Raw genomic sequence first — 18,054 nt, 5'->3', positions numbered from 1 at the left:
AATTTAACAAGTTAATCACTGAGTATAACAGGGTATCCAAGACACTGGGGAATCATGACAGGGAGATGACCAGTAATATAGGGTACGAATAGTTTAACAGGTACCCATTTAAGCCTATATAATATGATAAGATGGTTCATTGGTGGCCGCCAAAGAACCACATCTCTAGCATCCACACCCTTGTTCCTACCTACTAAGACTCTGGCCATGAAATTTGTTTGACCGATGGGTCATTAGCAAGCATGATGCAAGAAGTGGCTTCACAAGAACTTGCACAATGGGGCTTATTCTCTTGAAATGCTGCCTTTTGGAATCCCGAGTCACCATAACAAGAAATCCAGCTACCTGTTGGAGAGACCAGTTACAGAGAAAGAGATTCCCAGCCATCCCCCAGATGTTCCAACCATTGCATCTGAGGCCCAAGACACGTGAGTGAAGCCATCTTGGATTTTCAGCCCCAGCTGAACTTTCAGAAGAATGTAACCATATGATTCACTCTAGGCAAGACCACCATGACCACCACCTAACTGAGCCTAGCCAAGATTACAGAATAATAAACAAATAAGTCATTCTTGTTTTAAGGCACGAAGCTTTGAGGTAATCAGTCATGTTGCAAAACGTAACAGACAGACCATTTATTAAGGTAAATGATTACTATTAGTTTCTACACAAATAATGCAAGTGTCACAAACAACTAGGTTAATTTCAAGGATTTTCTTATCCAATTACATATCCACATCCGAATAATAAGTCTTTTTTACTGCGACATATTGATATTACAACAAAATATCAAAATTATCTATGCCTTAATTTGTCCTGTTAGATAACATCTTGTCTATGAAATCACTTGATTGGTTTATGAAATGTTAGCAACTTATTAGCATGGGAAGTCTAAGTAAAGTGCATTTTAAAGCATTTTTCATATATATGTAGGATTAAGGAGAGTTTTTTTAAAGATTATTTTAAAGTTTATTTTAAATATTGTTTGACTTCATCCTTTTTTCTCTATATAAACACTCAATCTCTTACCTTCATCCTTTTCAAAGGATTATTCAGCTCTCGTTGGAATGAAGCTGCTCTTCCTGAAAGGAAGGTCTGAAAGGCCACAGCCAACAAATTCTCATACTTTTCAAGTAGTGTTTTATCTTCAGGAGGATAAATCCGTCTATAATAAAGCAGAGAAACCAATTTATTTAAAAGAAGCTATCATAGTTCAACAATTAACCACCCATTTCATGCCAGTACTTTACTAGGTGCTGGAAATAAAAATTACTATTCATAAGAAAATCATATATTTTCATCTATTACCCACACCAATTAAAGTTTCCCTAGAGAATAATCGTTAATGCAGTTCTTGAAAATAAAAATACAAGAGTTTTGTTGGAATGGTGGTTGCAGAAGAATGCCAATGGGGTAAGAATGGAGAAATAAAGAATTTTATGGGAGATGACTTCAGGTGATGAGCAATAATTGAGGAGCTTTGGACTCTGTGTAGTTAGTGAAGTAAACAAGAATGTATGGATTAGCGCTGAGATCTCTTTTGGAGTGGTGGAAACTGCCTTACAAAATTGAGAGAATTGGGGGAAAGGTATGGAAGGCATGTGTTCTTATCACTACTGTAGGTGATGTTAAGGCCAGGAAAAGTAGTCTTATCAGGAGGGCAAGAAGCTCTGTGCCCCCATCTGCTCCTTAATCCTGCTGAGTCAACGTCAAAGATTGGGAGGAGAGGCAGAAGTTGCTTAGGGGGTTGCCTTATGCTCCTGTAAGAGATAGTGCCGTGGAAGGGTTCCAGTTCAGAACAATTGAACCTCTCTCCATCAACTCATGCCTGGCTCCTTTAAACATTTCCATTATCTGCTTTGTCCCTGAAGCATTTGAGTTTAAAAGTACAGCACCACTTTGAATTGACAGAAACAGTACTAGAGACCTGAATCCTGACTTTCTCAAAATACCACAGTACAACCAAATAAGGCCACAGGATAATAGATTGTTGAAAATACTTAATGCAGCAGCCCCAAAGGAAGACTAACTAGCAGGAGCTCTCCCAAGTCTAAACCAATTACCTGCTGACTACCTTTGCTTTCTTTAAAGATATTAAACAAAAAGCACTTTCTTAGAATGAAAAAAAGCACATAAAATAATCCTAAAAGTTAAAAAGCAGAGAATAATTGCTTTCACATTTCACTTCTTCAATCTATATCAAAATGGAGGCACAGTTACCTATAATTCCCCATGTGTCGATTTTCATGTTCTTCTTTCGAGATCTGCTTTCGTACTTGAGCAAGTCTCTCTTTCTGGAAATGAAAAAAAATCTAAAAATAAAATCTGACAAGTGAACCTGACAATTCAAATTGGGGGTAATTAGTTAAAATTTTCATACCAACTCTTCCTTCCGCCTCTCCAATTGGTGTCTCTGTTGTTCCCAGTCAGAGGAACCCGGTAAAAGCCTTTTTATTGAACTTTGACCATAAAGCCTCCTTTGAGCCTCAGCTTTTTGCTTTGCCAAGTTTCTCCTTTTGTCACTAGTCCTAAAATATAAAACACAAATCCTTATTCTACAATTCAAATAAGCTCTGATCTTATCCCTGTGAGGAGAATTAGCAGAAGGGAAAGATGGTCTATGTAGGAATCCATATTTGATTAGCTTTATATATTCAAATACATATTATATTCATCTAATCATGTATCATATATGGGTTTCCATAAGACAAACAGAAGTCCTGAAGGTAACAAGATAAAATGGAAAAGTTACAAGTTTTGAAAAATCAGACAAAGTTAATTTCATATTTCATCCTAGCAATTTACTAGCTGTAGAATCTTAGGTCAATTAGCTGCTTTTAGTCTATTTCCCTATCTATTAAATGTTAATATTAAAAGTTAACAATCTGTTAAATGCTTTCCTCATAGAGTTCTTATAAAGGCTAATTTGTGATGACATCAACAGATACCTAATAAGTGTTGGTTCCCTTCTCCTCCTCCAACCAATTCCACTTACCTTTTAAGCTTTTCTCACTAATAACTACCAGTTTTTAGTACATTTTCAATTCTGACCAAAATCCTGGACTAAAAATCATTACTTATTTGAAAACAAGAGCATAATCCTCTCATCTTTTTCTCATTTTTATATGAAATTATAATTCTGATTTTTATATGAAAAACACTGTCATGAGAATGCTTTCCTCTTCCCTCCTTTGAGGCTGGTACAATAAGAAAGGTCTGAGGTGTTTTCTCCCCAGTCCTTCCAACTTGCACCCTTGCACATTTACTCTTAAAAGTCCTAACAGGAACGGGGTACACTCCAGGGGAAAAAAAGAAAGGCAAGGCCAATTCTGCTCTGAGCCTTAGGGGAAAAAATGAGCTTATCCTGGAGCTTACATTTCCATGCCTTCTATGGTCGTTAGCCTAGTAGGGCCCAGGTGACGGTGTAAACCAAAGAGTACAGAAAGGCCATGTGACCAGCGTCTAGTGTGGAAGTTAACTGGAGAGTTAAAAGAAGTGCTTAAATTTACATGCGGCCCATGCACTTCATCAGAGGAGATGCATAGAAGGCCCCATATGATAGTGTTCTTTTGCCCCAAGTATGTACTAACCTCAGACTTTAAACTTGCAGTAGTCTTGGGAAACTGATCTGTTCTCTTTTAGAACAATATTGAGGCTTGAGTGGCAGAAGCTCAACAGGTGGATCAGGCAGAAAAATCAATTTGAGAAAAGGCAAAAACACATTCAGAAAATTATGTCATTCAGTATGGCTGGAGCTGAGTGAATGCAAGAAACTCAGCAGATTACACGGGTTTAAATACTATGTTACGGAGTCTCAAATTTAACTTTGGGCAATGGAAGAGAGATGAATATTAAATAACAGAAGGGCATAAACATATTTCCATGTTTACTATATTATACTCTTAGCAATATGGAGGGTGGCTTAGAAGTGGATAAGAGAGTCAGTCAAGAAGGGATGCTATTTCATTAGCAAATATTAGAGGAAAAGGGAACAACTGAATATTTTGGAAGAAGATTGGATATACTTCGGTGATTCATCAGATGTAAGATATAAGAAAGAGGGATAACTCAATAAGACACCAGTATTTCTGATTTGATTTAAGGGGTGAAAGAGGATACCATTTTTCCAATGATGAATATTAAATTTGGCTCTGAGCTTCCTCACAGTTAAGGAGAAAAGGAAAATGACTTGGTTTAGGTAGCTCTTATTTTCTGATAAAAGGGACCTTGACATTTTATCTAGAATACTCATTTCTACACAGCATCTAGTTTAAAGGAAAGAGGGGAGAGAATAAGGAAGTAGAAATAAAAAGAACAGGAGCTAAACAAATAGTTTAGAAGAAACAGAGGGAGAAAAAAGGGAACAAGAGAAAAGAGGAAGGAAAATAAAAACTAAAAAAGATCTGTGATGTTTTGATGAGAATGCTCTAAGCAAAATAAACAGAGATCTATATGCACATCCATATCAAATGCACTGAGACATTTTTCTCTAAAGGAATGCTCTTATATTCTAGCCTTTAAGAATACTGCCATTCTAAAAACCATGTTTGCATTTCTAAATCAGCCTAAATCAGCCCTAACAACTCTTAGTACTTGCCTCACAGAGCAGAATAAAACTTAATGAAAAACCAAAACAGCTCCACTCATTTAATTCATTTCCAGTAGGTTTTTTTTTGTAAGCGCATTTTTAAAATTTTTACTTTTATTTTTATTTATTTTTACAAATACTCCCTACCCATCCTCACACCTGTAACCTCTAATCTGCTTTCTCTATCAGCAACTTTACTATCTAGTCATCTATTTTAAGTGATATTACACAATTTTTGTCCTTATGTGCCTAGCTTGTTTCACTAAGCATAATGTTTTCAAGATTCTTCCATGTTACAGCCTGTCTCATAACATGCTTTTTTTCTGTGTCTTCTCTTTGCCTTTTATCCTCTTATAAAGGAACCCAGTAATAATATTAAGACCCACCCTGAATGAGGTGGGTCACATTTCATTTTAAGATCCTACTCACCAAAAGATCCTACTTATAATGGATCCACATCCACAAGAATGGATTAAATTTAAGATCATCATCTTTGGTACATAAAGCTTCAAACCATCACGTGGTATGAAGCAGAGATCTAACGTCATTCTTCTGCATGTGGCTATCTAGTTTTACCCACACTACTTGTTGAAGAGATTATCCTTTCCTCACTGCATGTACTTAGTATCCTTCTCAAAAATCAATTGGTGGAAGAGGATTGTGGGAAGATGGTGGAGTAGGGACCTCTGGACTCAGTCCTTCTAACCAAACAGCTATTAAACAGGGAAGAACTGTCTAAAACAACTAGTTTGAAACTCCAGAGGCCAGAAGAGCACTGTACAGTATTCAAGGAACAGTGGAGGAAGATAAATTACAGTAAAGAACAGTAAATTGGTCTCTCTGTGCAGTGGCTACTGGTGCAAATTCCCCACACTCTGAGCAGGCTACCATGGAGTCCAGCCCCTGGCTAGCTTGCTGGTGACAGAAAACGACATAAAAATCCTCTTCCCCAAAACCAGGGGTGGGCACAATCACCAATCATGGCTTTTGATTGGCAACTTTGGATCTCTGGGGTCCTGGCTCTGAGGGCAGCCATCGTTCCCACTCTCACCCCCCACACCCAAGACAAAGGCAGCAACAGCCATTGTTTCATCCCTTCCTAGAAAAAAGCCACTGCAGAGGAAATTTAAAGACACTGTGCTTTCTCAGGGTTACGGGGAACAGTTAGTTGAAGGGCTCCATTTGCTGGGCAAGCCAAGAAGCTCAGCTCTGGGGAGCCATGGAAGATGCTCTTGACACCCTTCCTGATTCTATCCCCAGGGCACTTGAGCCAGTCTGTGCCCCTACATGGGTCCCTGGCCCTGTTTTGGCTGGGAAAGACTGACTTGGAAAAGTCCTCTCAATCATAACCCTCCTCCCAGAATTTGCCCTCCTGGTAAAAGGAGCTTGAGACAACAAAAGGAACGTAAGAAACAATGCAGGTGGATAATCTGGGGAAAAAGCTTGTGGGCTTCAAACACCCAGGGGAGAAGGTCTGTCTTCTGGGAAACATAAGGAACAACCAAACCCCTGTAAACAGGGAACTCCATAACGACAAACAAGCAAAAGCCCAGAACAAGACACAAGCCCAGAAAAGACAGGGAAAATCCTGCACACTGCATTCACCTTGGGTAGACCTTCCTGATAGGAAGGCAGAAGCTCAAGAAAATCTCTGTCTTCTCATCAGTTGGTTACAAAATCAAGAAACAGATATCTCAGGGAATAAATCCACTAGTTAACATTTTAACATTAAAATGTACAGTGTGCAATAAAAGAAAATGAGACAAAACAGGAAATGATGACCCATCCGAAGGAAGAGGATAAAAATCCAGAAAACTCCAACAAAGACAATCAGAATGTGGACATACCCAAAAAAGCTGTAAAAAAATTGTCTTAAAAATGTCAACAGGATGAAGGAAAATACGAGAAAGAACTAAAGGATATCAGTAAAACAAGGAATGAGCAATATGAGAATCTTAGTAAAGAGACGGAAATTTTAAAAGGGAACCAAAAGGAACTACTGGAGTTGAAGACCACAATAAGAGAAATGAAAACTGCCCAGAAGAGTTTCAAGAGCAGATTGGAGCTGGCATAAAGAATCAGTGAAATTGAAGACAAGACAATTGAAATGAATCACGCCAAGGAGCAGAAAGAAAAAAGAAATATTAAAAGTGAAAATAGCCTAAGACACCTCTGGTACACCATCAAATGTACCAATATACACATTATGGGAGTCCCAGAAGATGACAGAGACAAAGGGGCAGAAGGAATAGTCAAAGAAATACTGAAAGAGAATTCCCCAAACTTAGCAAAAGACATGAAAATGTACATCAAAGAAGCCCAGAGAATACCAAACAAGAAAAACAGGAAGAAAAATATACCCCATCACATACTGATCACACTAACAAATGCCAAGGACAAGGAGAGAATTCTGAAGGCTGCAACAGAAAAGCGACATGTTATGTACAAAGGAGTCCCAATTAGATTCAGTGCCAATTTCTCATCAGAAACCATGAAAGCAAGAAGGAAGTGGATTGAAATATAATGCTGAAAGAAAGTAATTGCTAACCAAGAACTTTATAACTGGTGAGACATTCTTTCAAAAAAAAAAAAAAAATTGAGGGAGAGATTAAGACATTCCCAGATAAACAGAGGCTGAGGATATTTGTCACCACTAAACCTGCCCTACAAGCAATGCAAAAGGGAGTTCTTCAGACTGAAATGAAAGAACACTACATAGTGGTTCAAAGCAGCATAAAGAAATAAAGATCTGCAGTACAGGTAACCATTTGGGTTTAAAGGAAATAAGCCAGACAGGAAAGGACAGATACTGTATGATACCACTGATTTGAGATAATTAAAATAAGCAAACTCACAGAGTCAGAATCTAGGATATAGGTTACCAGGGGATGGGGTGGAGACAGGGATTGGGAAGTTAAGGCTTCAAATGTACAGGGTTCCTATTTGGAATGATGGAAATGTTTTTGGTAGTGGATGGTGGTGATGATAGTACAACATTGTAAATACAATTAATAACACTGAAATATATATCCGAATGTGTTTAAAAGGGGAAATGTTAGATTGCGTATATGTTAACAAAAAATTTTAAAAAAAAAATTCATAGAACTACGCTTACACAAACAGCATGGACTACAATAGCACAATTATAAAAATGTGCTATCATCAATTGTAACAAATGTTCCACACCAATGCAAGGTATTAATAATAGGGTGGTATATAGGAATCCTGGATTTTATGCATGATTGTCCTGTAAACTTCTCTAATAAGGGAAAAAAAATCAATTGGCTATAGATGGTGGGTCTGTTTCTAGATTTTCAGTTCTATTCCACTGATCTGTTTATCTATCTTTGTCCTCATACCATACTGTTTTGACTACTGTTTCTTTGTAGTACAATTTGAAATCAGGATGTGTGAATTCTCCAGCCTTGTTCTACTTTTTCAAGATTGTTTTGACTATTCAGGGCTCCTGGCAGTTCCATATGAATTTAAGGATCTGTTTTCACATTTCTGCACAAAAAACTGCTAGAATTTTGATAGGGATTTGTTCTAGTTTGCTCTTGCTGCCATCATGCAAAATACCAGAAATGGATTGGTTTTTATAAAGTGGGTTTATTTTGTTACCAAGTTACAGTCTTAAGGCCATGAAGTTTCCTAGGTAGGCATACACAATACGGTACCTTCACTGAAGGATGGCCACTGGCATCCGGAAAACCTCTGTTAGCTCAGAAGGCACGTGGCTGGTGTCCGCTTGCTCCCAGGTTGCATTTCAAAATGTTGTTCTCAAAAATGTTGCTCTTGAAGCATTTTGTCCTCTCTTAGCTGCAGCTCCTCTTAAAAATGTCACTCTCAGTTGCTCTGAGGTTCTTCTGTCTGTGATCTCCTTTATACAATTCCAGTGATCCAATTATCACCCACCCTGCTGCCCCTTCCATGAACAAAGTGGTCATGGTGGTAGGGATGGAGGTTATGCATGAGCTCAGCAACATGGACTTCCACTCACCAAGGCTGACCTGGCCTCAGCCACTGCTGAGTGTCCAATCTGCCAGCAGGAGAGACTCACACTCAGTCCCCGATATGGCACCATTCCCCGAGATGATCAGCCTGCTACCTGGTGGCAGGTTGATTACATTGGACCACTTCCATCATGGAAGGGGCAGTGATTTCTTCTTACTGGAATAGACACACACTCTGAATATGAGTTTGCCTTCCCTGCATGACATGCTTCTGCCAAAACTACCATCCATGGACTTACAGAATGCCTTATCCACTGTCATGGTATCCCACATAGCATTGCTTCTGACCAAGGAACCCACTTCACAGCAAATGAAGTGAGGGAATGGGCACATGCTCATGGAATTCTTTGGTCTTAACCATGTTCCCCATCATCCAGAGGCAGCTGGGTTGACAGAGCAGTGAAATGGCCTGTTGAAGACTCAATTATGGAGCCAACTAGGTGACAATACCTTGCAGGGCTGGGGCAGTGTTCTCCAGGAGGCTGTGTGTGCTCTGAATCAGTGTCCACTCTATGGTGCTGTTTCTCCCATAGCCAGGATTCATGGGTCCAGGAATCAAGGGGTGGAAACAGGAGTGGCGCCACTCACTATCACTCCTAGTGATCCACTAGGTAAATTTTTGCTTCCTGTCCCGGCAAGCCTAAGCTCTGCTGGTCTACAAGTTTTTGTTCCAAAAGGAGGTGTGCTTCCACCAGGGAATACAATAATCCCATTGAACTGGAAGTTAAGACTGCCACCTGGCCACTTTGGGCTTCTTATGCCTCTGAATCAACAGGCAAGGAAGGGGATTACTGTACTGGTTGGGGTGATTGATCCTGACTATCAAGGGAAAACAGCACTGCAACTATACAATGGAAGTAAAGAAGAGTTTTCCTGGAATATAGGAGATCCCCTAGGGCATCTATTAGTACTACCATGCCCTGTGATTAAATTCAATGGAAAACTGCAACAACCCAATCCAGGCAGGACTACCAATGGCCAAGAAACTTCAGGAATGAAGGTTTGGGTCACCCCACCAGGCAAAGAACCACGGCCAGCTGAAGTGCTTGCTGAGGGTAAAAGGAACCTGGAATGGATAGTGGAGGAAGGTAGTGATAAATATGAACTACAGCCACGTGACCAGTTACAGAAATGAGGACTATGATGGCATGAATATTTTTTCCTTATTTTGTTATGAGTATATTTGTATTTGTCTTAAAGCAAATATCTTCGCTTTCTTCTCTGTCTTATCCCCTTGTCATATGGCATAAGCTGTACTGTTCATTTTGCTATATTTAAGCTAAAGGAAATCAATTTTAAGAGTTAATGTCACCCAAGGACTTGCACCCTATTCTGGAGAGATTTAGTGCGTTTCCAGATGTATGCTGCACAGCAGAGTATTGTTAGGCGAAATGTATGTCTGTTATTGTTCTCTACTTAGAGATAAAGTATGGCTTTAGGTGATGTGTATAACTGCCAAGTTGACAAGGGGTAGACTGTGATGGTTAGGTTGATGTGTCAACTTGGCCAGGTGATGTTACCCAGCTGTCTGGTCAGGCAAGCACTGGCCTAACCATTGCTGCAAGGACATTTGTGGCTGGTTAATAAACCAACAGGCTTGTTTATTAAACCATCAGTCAATTGTCTGCAACTGTGACTGATGACTTAATGAAGGGCATGTCTTCCACAATGAGAGAACGCAGTTGGCTGGGTTTAATCCAATCAATCAGTTGAAGACTTTTAAGCAAGACAGATAGAGGACCTTCACTTCTTCTTTGGCTGCCCAGAGAAGCATTTCCTGAGGAGTTCATTGAACACGCTCGTCAAAGATCCCAGTTCATTTCCTGAGGAGTTTGTCGAAGTTGCCAGTTCATTTCCTGAGGAGTTCATCGAACATCTTCATTGGAGTTGCCAGTTTGCTGACTGCCCTATGGAATTTGGACTTGTGCATACCCACAGTTGTGTGAGTCACTTTTATAAATTTTATATTCATAGATATCTCTCATTGATTCTGTTTCACTAGAGAACCCTAACTAATACAGCAGGGTAACACCCTCATGGAAATTATCCAATCAAAGGTCTCGCCCACAGTTGATTGAGTCATATCTCCATGGAAACACTCAAAGGATTCCAATCTAATCAACACTAATACATCTGCCCCCAAAAGATTGCATCAAAGACTATGGCTTTTGGCGGGACATAATATATCCAAACTAGCATAGGATTGCATTGAATTTTTTTAATTTCTTGGATAATATCGACATATTAACAATACTGATTCTTCCAATCCATGAACATGGTATGTCTTGCCATTTATTTAGGTCTTCTTTAATTTCTTTTAGCAATGTTTTGTAGTTTTTAGTATACAAGTCTTTTGCATCCTTGGTTAAATTTATTCCCAGATACTTCATTTCTAGTTTTAATCAGCATTTCTTCATTCGACTGTATCCAAACACTGACCAAAGAAGTTTTGTTTACCACTGTCTCCAGACCTTTCCATGTTTTAAATAAAATGGCTAACTGCTTTCAGCACTGATGGGAGTGACCCCTTTCCAAGAAATAGGGACTTTCAAAAAATCCACAGGGACAGGACCTTCTGAGAAAATATAACATTCCCAATATGGTGCAGTTTGAGCAACACTTGGACACTTAGTAATAAGCCAGTTTCAGTCCCGTAGAGACAGCCTATCAGAAATGGCCAAGTATATCATACCAGCCAACATATATCTGTTTTCCATTGTGTAAGACCCTCCTATGTAAAAAGAAACTTAAATATCAACCAACCATTTTAACTTCCCACTTGAAAAGCAGCTGTGACCAAACAACAATTAAGATTCTTGCTCTGACTTCCCCAATTTAAGATCTCCCTGTGAGAACAGTTTCTCTTTCAATAAACCTGCAGCTTTGATTATATTAATGACTTCGTTTCTTTTGACATATACCTCATTATCTTGTGATGCAATTCCATTCAAGGGATTTCTCTAACCACTTGTCTCATACGCTCTATGCTCCTGTAATATAGAACCACTACAAGTTCTATGAACATGCTTTGCTTTGTCTCTCTCTTTCTTATCTTCCTACAACTAGTTACCTTGGAATGGAATGTCTTCCTTCCATCTTTGTCATCCAATCCAAATTTTATTTAGCACCCTCTATAGGTTAGTTCTAGATATGGGGTACAAGATGGAAAGACAGGGTCATTGCCATAAAGGAGCTAATATCCTAAAGGGGTGGGGGAAGCATGTAAACAGTTACATAGGGTACATGGATACTACTTAAAAAGTGATAGCATCTACAGCAGTGGCACAAGGGAAGAAGTAAAGCACTTTTCCTCAGCAAAGGCTTCAAACACTCAAGCTTAAGCTAGGTATTTACGAATGAATAGACACTCACTGCAAGGACAAAAGGTGAAAGAACATTTAAATCAGAGCACATACAAAGCCACAGAGATGTGAAACAGCACCACACAAGAGTTCTTGGAAAAATCAATTCTAAGGCAGAGAAAAGACAGGAACTACAGGTGATAGGGCTGGAGAGATACACAAAGACCAGATCAAGGAAGTGCCTTGTATACAATAAGAGACAAAAAAATAAAAAATAAAAAAATACCAGTATGCAATGTAAAGGAGTTTAAGCTCTATTTGATAGTGTGGAAACAACATGATAGGAATATTAGTTTAAATCTCTCTTCAAACACTGTATCCCTCAGGGCTCTGCCCTCGTCCCTCTTTAACTTCTCAATATATACACTCTACCCGTATGATCTCAGCCATTAGATTCAACTGCAATCAATACACAGATGCCAGTCAAATAGGTATCTCCATCTCCTGGGGACTTGTATATCAAATTTCCCCTTTAACAATTCTACCCATGTGTGTCAAAGCACCTCAAAATTAGCATGTCCAATACTGAATTTATTCTGTATCTATTTATACTGTTCCCCATCACTCCTCCAGCCTGTTTCTTCCCTATATTCATTATCTCAATGAAAAACACATTACCAAACAAGTTATCCAAGCCAGAAACATAGGCATCATAGCAGACCTTGAATTCCCAGTACCCATAACAGTACTAGGGGATAGTGAATTAATATCTGTTGATTGATTTGTAAAGCAACAAGGTGGAAGCTGCAAAATAGGGTAGTTAGTACTGGAAGCAGGGAGGAAACCAATAAAATAGTCCTGGAGAGAGAGAAGTACTTTAATTTAGAGAGGAGAATAAGAAATTAAGAGATGGTCATAAATTTGATGGATTCAGATGACTTATAATAAAGGAAGGAGTTTAGGATAATTCCCAGTGCTCTAGTCTGGATTTTTATGTGGATGGTCATGCCATTAACTAGCATAGCAAAGAAAGCTAGAAGACTAGATTTAGGTGATTAAAATATTGTATTGTCCTTGTCTTTGAGCACGTATGTTTCCCTTTTAATAACTGAACTATTAAAGAGAGGAAATTTTATTCATTTTTGTGTCTCCAGCATAGAACAGGCTCTTCTAGGAATGTCAGTTAAACATACACAAATAATTAGATTTAGCCTTTGTGGGTTGGAGGTATTTGATACCCTTAGCAGAATAAAAGGAGACAGCCAGCAAGAAGTTGTTTTGAAGAAGACAATAATTCAGCTTTGGTCATATTAAACCTGGCAATATTCATTCTTTCATTCATTTACTTACTCACTCAATTACTACATGTTTATTGAGAATGACTAGAACAAAAGCATCCAGTGTCCATGGTGAGCAGACAACTGTAGATGCAGGAGTTCCAGAGCAGGTCAGACTTGAAGACAGGCATCCTTATCTATACCTCACTGTATACGGGTGTAGATCAGGGACTGTGGTTCAGACTCATGAATGATGCCACAAAAGTGAGTGAGATTGACAAGAAAGAAACAAGGGATGAGGCAAGAACACAGTGAAAAACTGACAACCAGGGAGCAGAAAGTGAGTGAAATCATAAAGACTGAGGAATGCTCAAAGGTAAGTGAAGCCAGAGCACAGTGTCAGAGAAAGCCAGCAAAGTAAAGTATTAAAAGCTACTAATACCATATACCTCTAGCCCATGAATTAGTTCTAAGTAAGTGCCAGTAAATGAAATAAATTAAATTAAATCTAATCTAATCTAATTAAAAGTATTTCAGACCCATGGACTCATGGGACTGTGAATCTCTTTTCTAGACTCTATTTTAATGATTCTAATAGAATATTTACAGGAGAAGACTCTACTTATCAACCCAGTAATACTGCCACAACACAAGATTGGATGTTCCTTTTATTACTGAAAAGAACTTTTGTGTGTTCTTCATATTGCCCCTTTTACCCTGTCTGGTCCCTGAAAACCTCAAGCACGATGTTTCAGGTAATTATTTGAATGTAAACTCAAATTGCATTGTACCGTCTAAATACAAAGGGATATACACTGACTTCCTCAATATGAGCTTCTCAATTCCCAGTGGTTGTGATGGAATACTCCTCCAGATTTCCCTGAGACTAAAAGCATGTTTGCAAAATGAACTTTAGGGTATAGATGGGGTCCATACATAGCAAAGCATTATGCTAAGAACTGTGAGGAATACAAAAGTATATACTCCTTGACTTCAAGGGGATTAAGACCAAATTAAAAGAAAAATCAGTCATGCCCAGGTAAAACAGCACAGAGCATAAGAGAGTAAACAAAATGATAAACCATGTACTATCCCTCTTAGTACACAAAGAAGGGAAAGATTAATGTGGGCTAAAAGGGAAGACTTCATGATAACAGATGGGATTTGAGTTGTGCACAGAAAGGAAAGGTATTAAAGCTAGAAAAGGCATAAGTCATCAGTGAGAGAAAGCAAGCAGTGTGGGAAAAATAAGACAATCAGCCTAACTAAAACAGTTTGAGCTGGAGAGAAATGGGGAACAAAATGGGATAGATAATGTTGTATTATGAAAGGAGTTTAGACTTCTTTCAGCACTGGCAATAAAAATCCATTTACGTGCTTGAGCAGAAAGAAATAATGGAAAAAAAATACATGCTTGAGCAGAAAGATAACATAATGGAAAGAAAAGACCACTACAATAGTCTGACTATAATGGATGTAAATAGGGAATGTCTGGAATCATAGTACTATTTATTATTCCCAAAATTAAAACAGCCCATATGTAAATAAAACTTGTAATATTTAATAAATAGCCAAGAATTTTCCTAGTGTTCTTAGTTTCTGCTTATGTTCCTATGCAGTGCCAATCAGGGACCTATCCATGGTGAAATAAAGTCTAACACATATACCCGTGGAGCTCTCCATCTGGTTGGGGAGAAAAGGCACTTTAGCAACATAAGCCTTATTAGCATATACTCTAAATGTTAAGAATCGTGCTAAATTCTCTGTGTGACAATACTAAGATAAATAACAAAGACAATTCCAATTCTCGATTAGTTTTAGGTCTAGAAATTTCTGACTGTTTAAATCACATATACGTCATTTTAAGACCAAAAACACCCATAGATAATATCCCAAACTGGTCCTACCATTGACAAAGTCACAAGACATAACTCATGCCCTCCCTGAAAAAAAAAAAAGACTAAACACCAAGGCCATTTGAGCAATTAACAGCAAATGTTTTTTGGGGGGCATATTGCTTAAATAACCTCCCAAAATACTTATAATAAGCAAAAAATCCCATTTTACATCTTTTTGCTTTCTACTCATTTCTTTTAGGATAATTGAAATGTAAGTACAATTTTAGCCAAGTCTGTCTTTGGTCAGGCAAAAGAAGGAGCCATACAAAAACTTCTGAACAAGTTTATATGTCCATCTCCTTCTTGAATAACACTTTCTACATAAAGCTACTTCTCAGACACCTGCTAAGTGCTCAGAAATGTTTAAAATAAACAAATAATTTATAATTTATAGGAAACATCCTATAACTCTTCTACAGATCTCAAAATCACAACTAAAATAAATAAAAATTATAAAATCACTGAACATAAATGACCCCAGAGATCCTTTAATCCAAAACCCTAAACTCTGCTTGAACAATTATAATGGCAGACAACATACTACTTCATGAAGCAGTTCAGTTAAAGTCCTAGCACATTTCTTTCATAATGAGCCAAAAGCTTTTGGCATATAACAGCATTTAAAATATTTGCAATCCATGATTATGCAACTGCAACTACCCCTCATACCAACTAAGACTTCTCTCAAATTTTACTTCCCATTTTGTCTATCCTTTTGAATGGAAAGGCAGCCCTCACTTAACAACAGCGTCTCGTTTATTCACATAGGCAACATGACATAGTGGGAAGTTCGCTAGAATAACAGGTAGGAAAACCATGTCTGAGATTTTTGTCTCCAGAATGACTTCTCTGTGTTTAAGTTTCTTCATGCATAAAATGAGGAAGATAATCGGGTCTCCTAAGGTATTCTCCAATTCAACCTCTTACTCTATTAAATAACGATACCAACACTGTAATTTAACCATATCTACTATAATTAGAGAGCACTATATGGGGAGCAGGAAAGCATATTAAAAAGGAGAGGAGGGAAAAGATATTTTAAAAAACTAAATGGTTTTAAATAATTGGATCAATCAATTCCTTCAAAACACAAAAATAAAAACAAATTTTATGTACAAACGATTCTTCTTGACAAATACAGGAAAAAAAATTCCAAAAGATGGAGGAAATACTTTACCTGATGTTTAGTAGCTTCAGTGCATTTAGCAGCACTCCCCTTTTAACATCATAGTCTATTTTCTGATCAGTTCCAAAGCTTGGGGCTCGATTAATCTGAAAATTACAAACAATGAGAGTACCCAAATGTTGAAAGGTCAATATTCATTGCATATTTGATTATCTAATGTGGGATCCTCAACCTGTACTAGTACTATACAATAAATCTCAAAGCTTTCCATGGTACATGGTCCAGGTACCATTGCCAGACCTCCCTTCCCCACCAGCATCAGGACGCAGACTAGATTGTTGGCACTCCCCCCTCCCCCTGTTGCCTTAGCTCAAGATCTTCACTGTCAGCATTATCTGCCCTCTGTCCCCTCCCCTATCTCCAACCCATTACCCAATGCTCTCTAGGTTTTAAGTTTAGGGAAATTAAAAATAACTCATCCTGATAAAAAGGCTGGAAGAACAGAAGTAACAAATGATATTCATGTTACCTATTAGAGCAATACTTATCAGCATGTACATAGCATATAGAAACAATCAGTGTCCTCCTTTCACTGCTTCAGATCTTTGTGATGAATTCATCTATTGATGCCTAAAAAGGAAATTTTGTTTCTTTCTACCTGGCTCAAAACAATAATACATCAATTTTCACTTCCAAAAACAATGACTGTGTTACTCAGAAAGTATCCTTAAGGGTAACTGAGGACCAACCTCGATGAGATTTTCTAACTATATAAGGACTCATAGGAATAAATGAGCCAATTGTGGCTATTCTGCTTTCTGACATCAATCCCAGGAGTTCAAGATGAAAAATAAGAAGTAACTGTATATACCCCAAAATCGATTATGTACTATGCTACCACTCAAGAGCTGGAGTTTTTGTTTTTATCTTTGTTGTTGTTAAGAAAATGTAACTGGAATAGGTGCTTGTTAAGAAAAGAACTTAAAATGATTAACTGAGTTGGGAGAACACTGCTAATGAGCTCAATACTTCAGCTTAGCTTCGTGGCCATCAACTAACCCCACAGAGTATCTCAAAGAGTGTGTGCTACTCATCATAAAGAGGGGCTCTTATTATACAAATCCATTACCACAAGAGTATGGATTCTACAATTGGCAGCTGAAGGAAATACCAGGTTTTACTCTAGAAATCATTCAGGAATACAAATTCCGCTAACTGGAAATGTGGCACAAGTTCACTGCAGAAAAAATTAGCAAACAGAAGCAAGATAAAGCATCAAAAAAATCATCTATAATCTCAACTACTCAATGTATTGTTTACCATTTGGTAAATAGTATTCCAGATATTTTCTGTGCACACATATTTATAAAATTAATTTTATAAACCTTGCTATTTTATAAACAAACTTCTTCTCTTAACAATGTATCATGAAAATCTTTCTTGCCACCATTTTGATGGATGGAAGGTACTCCTTTTATAGAGGTATAGCATACTACATTTTGACTCCTTTGTTGATTTCTAATTTAGAAGGTGATGGACATATTTCTATCCTTGTGTTGAGGTTTCAAGGGGCTGGGATGACCCAGCAATTGCAGGAACATCCATTTATTCCAGGTAAATTTGAGAAAAGGAGTTAATTAATCTGCTACTTCAAAGCTTTAAGCATTTCTTTTACAAGAGCAGAGAAAGGGTAAGTGATTTATTTTACATGAAAAAAGTTCCAACCATTCCATACTGATTTAAATTTCTGGAATTTTTAATACAATTAGTGATAGTTCTGCTACTACTTTTGATAGGATTATAAAATAAACCAGACATTTAGTAACTGATAACTAACTGGTTCTTTGAAA

The 18,054-nt window shown here is 37.9% G+C and overlaps 1 protein-coding gene across 15 annotated transcripts in view; it reads right to left on the bottom strand.

The window, feature by feature from the left end:
• TTLL7 (tubulin tyrosine ligase like 7) overlaps positions 1-18,054 on the bottom strand; it is a 197,490-nt gene that overhangs the window by 60,143 nt on the left and 119,293 nt on the right. For all 15 annotated transcript variants that reach the window (XR_005215330.1, XR_005215331.1, XM_037826780.1 and 12 more), the window contains 4 exons: positions 16,256-16,350; positions 2,381-2,528; positions 2,221-2,294; positions 1,030-1,165 (listed from right to left, as the gene is read on the bottom strand). Coding sequence is in view for 13 of the 15 variants with exons in the window: in XM_037826780.1 (XP_037682708.1) it covers positions 1,030-1,165; positions 2,221-2,294; positions 2,381-2,528; positions 16,256-16,350 (453 nt within the window). In the remaining 2 variants the exon portion in view is untranslated. The remainder of the gene's footprint in view (positions 1-1,029; positions 1,166-2,220; positions 2,295-2,380; positions 2,529-16,255; positions 16,351-18,054) is intronic.

The sequence above is a fragment of the Choloepus didactylus genome, chromosome 2 (genome assembly GCF_015220235.1).
Source record: "Choloepus didactylus isolate mChoDid1 chromosome 2, mChoDid1.pri, whole genome shotgun sequence".
Classification (NCBI taxonomy): domain Eukaryota; kingdom Metazoa; phylum Chordata; class Mammalia; order Pilosa; family Megalonychidae; genus Choloepus; species Choloepus didactylus.
Note: the sequence above shows the minus strand (reverse complement) of the source record. Positions and strands in the feature narration are given on the sequence as shown.